Genomic DNA, 10,787 nt, shown 5'->3' with positions numbered 1-10,787 from the left:
TATCAAGCTATCTTTTAAATTCATTGCAGTTTTTTGATGAATTGTAACTTGAATCATACTTCAAATCGAGATAAATTTACTACATTTTCAGCAACAGTGTTTCATTTCACCTGCAGATATCACAATATATCATGGATTTTCATATTTGTAGATATTTCAGCGAGTACTGTGTGAGTTAGAACCAGCAGTGCAAGCAGAGTATGAGTTCATTGTCAGGTTCTTTCACCTTGGTGTAGATAGCAGTTCACCTATACAAACAGTAAGTATACAACCCAGTGTTGTCAGGTTCTTTCACCTTGATGTAGATAGCAGTTCACCTATACAAACAGTAAGTATACAACCCAGTGTTGTCAGGTTCTTTCACCTTGATGTAGATAGCAGTTCACCTATACAAACAGTAAGTATACAACCCAGTGATGTCTGGTTCTTTCACCTTGATGTAGATAGCAGTTCACCTATACAAACAGTAAGTATACAACCCAGTGATGTCAGGTTCTTTCACCTTGGTGTAGATAGCAGTTCACCTATACAAACAGTAAGTATACAACCCAGTGATGTCAGGTTCTTTCACCTTGATGTAGATAGCAGTTCACCTATACAAACAGTAAGTATACAACCCAGTGATGTCAGGTTCTTTCACCTTGGTGTAGATAGCAGTTCACCTATACAAACAGTAAGTATACAACCCAGTGTTGTCAGGTTCTTTCACCTTGATGTAGATAGCAGTTCACCTATACAAACAGTAAGTATACAACCCAGTGATGTCTGGTTCTTTCACCTTGATGTAGATAGCAGTTCACCTATACAAACAGTAAGTATACAACCCAGTGATGTCAGGTTCTTTCACCTTGATGTAGATAGCAGTTCACCTATACAAACAGTAAGTATACAACCCAGTGATGTCTGGTTCTTTCACCTTGATGTAGATAGCAGTTCACCTATACAAACAGTAAGTATACAACCCAGTGATGTCTGGTTCTTTCACCTTGGTGTAGATAGCAGTTCACCTATACAAACAGTAAGTATACAACCCAGTGATGTCTGGTTCTTTCACCTTGATGTAGATAGCAGTTCACCTATACAAACAGTAAGTATACAACCCAGTGTTGTCGGGTTCTTTTACCTTGGTGTAGATAGCAGTTCACCTATACAAACAGTAAGTATACAACCCAGTGTTGTCAGGTTCTTTCACCTTGATGTAGATAGCAGTTCACCTATACAAACAGTAAGTATACAACCCAGTGTTGTCAGGTTCTTTCACCTTGGTGTAGATAGCAGTTCACCTATACAAACAGTAAGTATACAACCCAGTGTTGTCAGGTTCTTTCACCTTGATGTAGATAGCAGTTCACCTATACAAACAGTAAGTATACAACCCAGTGTTGTCAGGTTCTTTCACCTTGATGTAGATAGCAGTTCACCTATACAAACAGTAAGTATACAACCCAGTGATGTCAGGTTCTTTCACCTTGATGTAGATAGCAGTTCACCTATTTAAACAGTAAGTATACAACCCAGTGTTGTCAGGTTCTTTCACCTTGATGTAGATAGCAGTTCACCTATACAAACAGTAAGTATACAACCCAGTGTTGTCAGGTTCTTTCACCTTGATGTAGATAGCAGTTCACCTATACAAACAGTAAGTATACAACCCAGTGTTGTCTTTACAGTTTTCTAGACATGATGTAAACACTATTCCACATTAGGTTTGAACTACACACCATTTTAGAATAAAGTTAGGTAACACAAATAGCAAAGGAAAAAGTAATCTTGAGATTAAAATTACTGATTTGATATGAGATATATTAGTCTATATACATATGATATTATCAGTAACAAAGTTTGTAAAATGTGAAGAATTCACAAGATATATAAAGTCATGTAATTGTTATTTAAATCTAGAATGTTGCTAAGCAGACTGTCTAGTAGCTATACAACTCATGTAATTGCTATTTAAATCTAGGATGTTGCTAAGCAGACTGTCTAGTAACTAATTTAGACATGTTGATTTTGACTGTCGCACCACGACAGTGACGAACACGTTGACGGCGGCCACTGCTTTCACATGCATGTTTCAACTATCATGTGAAAACATCTACAAATCTGTTTGGAATTGCTAAATTATTGCTCAATAATTATTTCCGGCGATCAAACTTTTGATTTTCACATTAATAGAAGGATTGAATCAACATCAGTCGAACAATCAACTTGTTGATAGTGCCAAAATAAACGTTCGCACTACCATGCTATCTACGATAATTTAATCCAAGTTTAGAGGTCACGTCAAACACGTGACATCTCATTGGTAATTTCCAGATTTACATTCGTATTAGTTTCCCCAACATGGCCTAACTTAGAACCTCCACGTCCTCTCCACATAGTCTATTCAAATCAATTATTGTGACGATCCTTTGAAAAGTTGCCACTACAACTGAATAATCAGCTCTGATCACGTACCCACTTCGTTTGACATGTGATCACATGTCATTACCTGCAAAGTGGAGTGCAGTGTCATTTATATTTGTGTACAATGAATCTCCTCATGTCTAAACAGCTAACCCATCTAGAATTTGGCATTAGGTCATCCTAAAACGTAAGCTATGTCAAATGTTTTAAAAACCAAGAGTTGCAGGTACAAGTAAATTGGGTAATGTCTGCAATAAGTGTAGTGCCTTGCTTGGGCTATAGGCTTATCATCCTAGTTGCAAGAAATTGGTTGACATGTGCATTCGTCATGTACCATCATTTATAGTTGTGATGACCCAACAAACGGAAAAAAAGTCTTTTGAATTCAGGAACTTCTGTTTAGGTGTTGGTGAATAATAAAACCATGTTTTCGCAGCATTGAAGAGGTTGTTTTTGTGATTCATTTATTGTACGTCACTCCCTGGCCAGGTGGGTTGACCATACGGTTATTTTAGAACAACACGCATCTCTCTCCATGTATGTCAGCAAGACAAGAAAAATAGCATTGCCTCTTTTGATTCCATTTTTGTAAGAATTAAAAATCCTTATAGCAATTTTGCCGCACGCAAAACGAAATTAACTCTTATCCCCCCCCCCCCCTCCTAAACAAAGGAAATATGTTTGTCGTACGTCAGTTTTAAGATGACACAGCCCTTAGTAACTATACAAGTCATGTACTTGTTATTAAATGTTCTAGGATACTGCTAAGCAGACTGAGTTCACAGACGGGATGAGACAAAGCCGACCAAAGAAACAAACAGAGTAAGTACAATTGTCAGAAATGTCAGAAATTTTAACTTTGCTGTACACCAAGTAATCATACTTCCACCTGTACTGTAAAAGAGTTTTAACTTGAAATATTTGTACTTTTAACAGTTTTAGGAACACTATCATCCCCAATTTTTTCACCCATATAGACCCTTCTTCCCTGTATACTCTTCTTCTCACTAATTAGTATCTTGTGAGCAATTCCAGACTCTACATTTATCAAGGCATTGTTTTACATGGCCATCCTTAATTATGTTGTTTTCTTGCTATCTTGTAAGGTCTATGTATATGCTGTCCAATCAAGTGTAGCCATGCAATGAATGAACTTGACAGTGACATTGAAGTGTTATTGCCATAATAAATAAAAATAGAATAGTATTTTCAATCAGATGTGTTTCAAATTAGGGATCAGAAAACTTAACTATATAATTGAGTCTGCTCCCCAAGTAAAATAATGTAAATAACAAGAATGAATGATTCCCAAGTAAATGTAAATAACAACAATGAATGATTCCCAAGTAAATGTAAATAACAAGAATGAATGATTCCCAAGTAAATGTAAATAACAAGAATGAATGATTCCCAAGTAAACATAAATAACAACAATGAATGATTCCCAAGTAAATGTAAATAACAACAATGAATGATTCCCAAGTAAACGTAAATAACAACAATGAATGATTCCCAAGTAAATGTAAATAACAACAATGAATGATTCCCAAGTAAACGAAAATAACAACAATGAATGATTCCCAAGTAAAATAATGTAAATAACAACAATGAATGATTCCCAAGTAAATGTAAATAACAACAATGAATGATTCCCAAGTAAATGTAAATAACAACAATGAATGATTCCCAAGTAAATGTAAATAACAAGAATGAATGATTCCCAAGTAAATGTAAATAACAAGAATGAATGATTCCCAAGTAAACGTAAATAACAACAATGAATGATTCCCAAGTAAACGTAAATAACAACAATGAATGATTCCCAAGTAAATGTAAATAACAACAATGAATGATTCCCAAGTAAACGAAAATAACAACAATGAATGATTCCCAAGTAAAATAATGTAAATAACAACAATGAATGATTCCCAAGTAAATGTAAATAACAACAATGAATGATTCCCAAGTAAATGTAAATAACAACAATGAATGATTCCCAAGTAAATGTAAATAACAAGAATGAATGATTCCCAAGTAAATGTAAATAACAAGAATGAATGATTCCCAAGTAAACGTAAATAACAACAATGAATGATTCCCAAGTAAATGTAAATAACAAGAATGAATGATTCCCAAGTAAACGAAAATAACAAGAATGAATGATTCCCAAGTAAACGAAAATAACAAGAATGAATGATTCCCAAGTAAATGTAAATAACAAGAATGAATGATTCCCAAGTAAACATAAATAACAAGAATGAATGATTCCCAAGTAAATGTAAATAACAAGAATGAATGATTCCCAAGTAAAATAATGTAAATAACAACAATGAATGATTCCCAAGTAAACATAAATAACAACAATGAATGATTCCCAAGTAAAATAATGTAAATAACAACAATGAATGATTCCCAAGTAAATGTAAATAACAACAATGAATGATTCCCAAGTAAATGTAAATAACAACAATGAATGATTCCCAAGTAAATGTAAATAACAAGAATGAATGATTCCCAAGTAAACGTAAATAACAACAATGAATGATTCCCAAGTAAATGTAAATAACAAGAATGAATGATTCCCAAGTAAACGAAAATAACAACAATGAAAGATTCCCAAGTAAATGTAAATAACAAGAATGAATGATTCCCAAGTAAACGAAAATAACAACAATGAAAGATTCCCAAGTAAATGTAAATAACAAGAATGAATGATTCCCAAGTAAACGAAAATAACAAGAATGAATGATTCCCAAGTAAACGAAAATAACAAGAATGAATGATTCCCAAGTAAATGTAAATAACAAGAATGAATGATTCCCAAGTAAACATAAATAACAAGAATGAATGATTCCCAAGTAAATGTAAATAACAAGAATGAATGATTCCCAAGTAAATGTAAATAACAAGAATGAATGATTCCCAAGTAAACATAAATAACAAGAATGAATGATTCCCAAGTAAATGTAAATAACAAGAATGAATGATTCCCAAGTAAATGTAAATAACAAGAATGAATGATTCCCAAGTAAACATAAATAACAAGAATGAAAGATTCCCAAGTAAATGTAAATAACAAGAATGAATGATTCCCAAGTAAACGAAAATAACAACAATGAAAGATTCCCAAGTAAATGTAAATAACAACAATGAATGATTCCCAAGTAAATGTAAATAACAACAATGAATGATTCCCAAGTAAACGAAAATAACAACAATGAATGATTCCCAAGTAAATGTAAATAACAACAATGAATGATTCCCAAGTAAACGAAAATAACAACAATGAATGATTCCCAAGTAAATGTAAATAACAACAATGAATGATTCCCAAGTAAACGAAAATAACAACAATGAATGATTCCCAAGTAAATGTAAATAACAACAATGAATGATTCCCAAGTAAATGTAAATAACAACAATGAATGATTCCCAAGTAAATGTAAATAACAACAATGAATGATTCCCAAGTAAATGTAAATAACAAGAATGAAAGATTCCCAAGTAAATGTAAATAACAACAATGAAAGATTCCTAAGTAAATGTAAATAACAACAATGAATGATTCCTAAGTAAATGTAAATAACAACAATGAATGATTCCCAAGTAAATGTAAATAACAAGAATGAATGATTCCCAAGTAAATGTAAATAACAACAATGAATGATTCCCAAGTAAATGTAAATAACAAGAATGAATGATTCCCAAGTAAATGTAAATAACAAGAATGAATGATTCCCAAGTAAATGTAAATAACAACAATGAATGATTCCCAAGTAAATGTAAATAACAACAATGAATGATTCCCAAGTAAATGTAAATAACAACAATGAATGATTCCCAAGTAAATGTAAATAACAAGAATGAATGATTCCCAAGTAAACATAAATAACAACAATGAAAGATTCCCAAGTAAATGTAAATAACAACAATGAATGATTCCCAAGTAAATGTAAATAACAAGAATGAATGATTCCCAAGTAAATGTAAATAACAACAATGAATGATTCCCAAGTAAATGTAAATAACAACAATGAAAGATTCCCAAGTAAATGTAAATAACAAGAATGAATGATTCCCAAGTAAACGTAAATAACAAGAATGAATGATTCCCAAGTAAATGTAAATAACAAGAATGAATGATTCCCAAGTAAACGAAAATAACAAGAATGAATGATTCCCAAGTAAATGTAAATAACAACAATGAATGATTCCCAAGTAAATGTAAATAACAACAATGAATGATTCCCAAGTAAACGAAAATAACAAGAATGAATGATTCCCAAGTAAATGTAAATAACAAGAATGAATGATTCCCAAGTAAATGTAAATAACAAGAATGAATGATTCCCAAGTAAACGAAAATAACAAGAATGAATGATTCCCAAGTAAACGAAAATAACAAGAATGAATGATTCCCAAGTAAATGTAAATAACAAGAATGAATGATTCCCAAGTAAACGAAAATAACAAGAATGAATGATTCCCAAGTAAATGTAAATAACAACAATGAATGATTCCCAAGTAAATGTAAATAACAACAATGAATGATTCCCAAGTAAATGTAAATAACAAGAATGAATGATTCCCAAGTAAATGTAAATAACAACAATGAATGATTCCCAAGTAAACGTAAATAACAAGAATGAATGATTCCCAAGTAAATGTAAATAACAACAATGAATGATTCCCAAGTAAATGTAAATAACAAGAATGAATGATTCCCAAGTAAACATAAATAACAACAATGAATGATTCCCAAGTAAATGTAAATAACAAGAATGAATGATTCCCAAGTAAATGTAAATAACAACAATGAATGATTCCCAAGTAAATGTAAATAACAAGAATGAATGATTCCCAAGTAAATGTAAATAACAAGAATGAATGATTCCCAAGTAAATGTAAATAACAAGAATGAATGATTCCCAAGTAAATGTAAATAACAAGAATGAATGATTCCCAAGTAAATGTAAATAACAACAATGAATGATTCCCAAGTAAATGTAAATAACAACAATGAATGATTCCCAAGTAAATGTAAATAACAACAATGAATGATTCCCAAGTAAATGTAAATAACAACAATGAACCCAATTCCCAAGTAAACGTAAATAACAAGAATGAACCCCTGCATTTTATAATCTATTCCATTACTCTCAAAAAGTACCATTTGAACTGTCTGCAACATCTTAATATCATAATGGACACACATGCATGTACTATTATGTAGTGTGTTTACTCATAAACAGTCTATGGTTTACTCAAATAACAAAGTGATCATGTCTTTCACAAAGTATCAATTTTTTAGCACAACTGAACTGAGGTTCAGTAGTGCTATAGGCATCACCTGGTGTCTGTCTGTCTGTCTGTCTGTCTGTCTGTCTCTGTGTGTGTGTGTGTGTGTGTGTGTGTGTGTGTGTGTGTGTAAACAACTTAAAGTCAAAAACTACAGGACTGATTGCTTTGATATTCGGTGGTCATGTTACTTCTGGTGTCTAGTTGGGAAATTGTTCAAATGAAATTGATTGCATCAGAGATGTGGGTTTTGGGTCAAAAATGTGATTTTTGGTCAAAAAACCTAAACTCAGAAACTACTCGGCAGATTGGTGCGAAATTTGGTGGGAACATTCTTAAGGGGATGTAAAGTAAGATTTGTTCATGACATGATGATTCCATCAGTAATATGCAAATTAGGGCTAAAATGTGTCTTTTTAGTCCCTGCCGGACGAAGTCCGGGACAGGGACTTATGGATTGGGTTCCGTCTGTCCGTGCGTCCGTATGTCCGTCCGTCCGTCCATCCGTCCGCAGCCGTTTCTTGGAGATGCATGGACCGATTTTTTTCAAACTTGGTACAGGGGCAACATGGCATACATATGCACGTCAATTTGTTTCATGATACGATCCAATATGGCTGCCTAGCAGCCATTTTGTTTGCAAATTTTCCCTGTCTAAAGCCATAACACAAACATGCTTGAACAGATCTCATTCAAAGTTGGTATTAGGACAGTGTTCTATGGCATATATGTGCATATTCATTGTTGTCATGATACGATCCAATATGGCTGCCTGGCATCCATTTTGTTTGCGAATTTTCCATGTCCAAAGCCATAACTCAGACATGCTTGAACAGATCTCATTCAAAGTTGGTATTAGGACAGTGTTCTATGACATACATGTGCATATTCATTGTTGTTGTGATACGATCCAATATGGCCGCCTGGCAGCCATTTTGTTTGTGAATTTTCCATGTCCAAAGCCATAACTCAGACATGCTTGAAAAGATCTCATTCAAGGTTGGTATTAGGACAGTGTTCGGTTGGTATTAGGACAGTGTTCTATGACATACATGTGCATATCCATTTTCGTCGTGATACGATCCAATATGGCTGCCTGGCAGCCATTTTGTTTGTGAATTTTCCATGTCCAAAGCCATAACTCAGACATGCTTGAACAGATCACATTCAAAGTTGGTAATAGTGTTTTATGACATACATGTGCATATTCATTGTTGTTGTGATACGATCCAATATGGCCGCCTAGCAGCCATTTTGTTTGCAAATTTTTCTATGTCCAAAGCCATAACTCAGACATGCTTGAACAGATCACATTCAAAGTTGGTATTAGGACAGTGTTCTATGGCATATATGTGCATATTCATTGTTGTCATGATACGATCCAATATGGCCGCCTGGCAGCCATTTTGTTTGTGAATTTTCCATGTCCAAAGCCATAACTTAGACATGCTTGAACAGATCTCATTCAAAGTTGGTATTAGGACAGTGTTCTATGACATACATGTGCATATCTATTTTCATCGTGATATGATCCCCCATACCCGACCAATCCTTTATTGTTGTAGGCATGTTCCATGTCCAACAAGCAGACACAACATATCTAAGTCTGTTTGATTTAGGTTCACAAGTGTTGTTGCGTGATCAGAGTAGTGATAATTCCTTAAAACCCAATCATAGCGGGGACTGTCATTCTCAATGACTTGTTGGTTAAAAATCTATAATTCCAAAACTCCTGAGCAGATTGGGCTGAAATTTAATTGGAATGCATCTAGGGATGTATGGGCAAAGAAATATTAAGCATACAATGATTCCATGAGTGATATGCAAATTAGGTGTAAGAATGTTCATTTTTGGTCAAAAATTTTTCTCAAAAATTAATTGGTGAGATGTTTCTGAAAGTGTTATTCTGCAGATTTTCTTCAAAACATTTTGACAAAATTGGCCCTAGCAACCATGACCACGCCCTTAGCAACAACCAATTGGCAGTATATTTTGGTCAAATAACAACATCATCTGGTAGGCAAGTGAGTAAACATTCAAAAAAATGTATGCAAATACCCTAGCAACCATGACCACGCCCATAGCAACAGCCAAACGGTGGTGTATTTCACAAAGATAACAGGGTTTAATAGACAGTTGAATAAACATTCAAAAAATGTATGTAAATTTGCCTAGCAACAAGACCACGCCCATAGCAACAGCCAAATGATCATGTATATTGCTAAGATAACAATGGGAATTTATACACAATTGAATAAACATTCAGAAAATGTATGTAAATATGCCTAGCAACAAGATCATGCCCATAGCAACAGCCAAATGCTTTCGCATATTGCAAAGATAATATCAGGAATTCATATACAAGTGAACAAAAACATACACAAATGTATGCAAATATATCTAACAACATGACCATGCCCATAGCAACAGCCAAATGGTAGCATATATTGTAACTATAGCTACATGGTTGGATAGGCAACTGGATAGTCATTCAGCAAATGAACACCTATCGTTGGCATGGACTAGCATATGGATAAACATTTTTAAAAAGTGTACAGTTGTGCTACAACGCCATTGGCGGTATTTTTCTCCTAGATCCTTTGAATTGATTTATCACATGGTTTTCTTACAGGAAGAAAATGAATGATGAAGTCAGGTGAGAGATGTTTTGATACTTTAGTTCAATATATGAAGTCAGGTGAGAAATGTTTTGATACTTTGGTTCAATATATGAAGTCAGGTGAGAGATGTTGTGATATTTTGGTTCAATGTATGAAGTCAGGTGAGAAATGTTTTGATACTTTAGTTCAATATATCTATAGTTACTTTACAGGAAAGAGAGAATATCCTAATAACATGCCATTCAGTATATATGACAATTGGAGAAACACTGAGTAGACATCAACATCATTGTAACTTTACCGGGTAATAGATTTTTGGTTTAGGTAGAGAAGATAATGATCAAATCAGGAGATTGTCATGTTTAGACAGGTTGAGTTGGATGAATAATATGGACTCCTTTATTTCAAAGGGATGTCATTTTTAGTCCCCGCGGACGAAGTCCGGAACGGGGACTTATGGAT

General features: G+C 33.6%; 1 protein-coding gene across 2 annotated transcripts in view; it reads left to right on the top strand.

The window, feature by feature from the left end:
• LOC144438527 (exocyst complex component 1-like) overlaps nt 1–10,787 on the top strand; it is a 67,459-nt gene that overhangs the window by 39,855 nt on the left and 16,817 nt on the right. For both annotated transcript variants that reach the window (XM_078127593.1, XM_078127592.1), the window contains 3 exons: nt 152–259; nt 3,164–3,228; nt 10,337–10,360. In XM_078127593.1, the coding sequence (XP_077983719.1) occupies nt 152–259; nt 3,164–3,228; nt 10,337–10,360 (197 nt within the window). The remainder of the gene's footprint in view (nt 1–151; nt 260–3,163; nt 3,229–10,336; nt 10,361–10,787) is intronic.

This window comes from Glandiceps talaboti, chromosome 8 (assembly GCF_964340395.1).
Source record: "Glandiceps talaboti chromosome 8, keGlaTala1.1, whole genome shotgun sequence".
Classification (NCBI taxonomy): Eukaryota; Metazoa; Hemichordata; class Enteropneusta; family Spengelidae; genus Glandiceps; species Glandiceps talaboti.
Note: the sequence above shows the minus strand (reverse complement) of the source record. Positions and strands in the feature narration are given on the sequence as shown.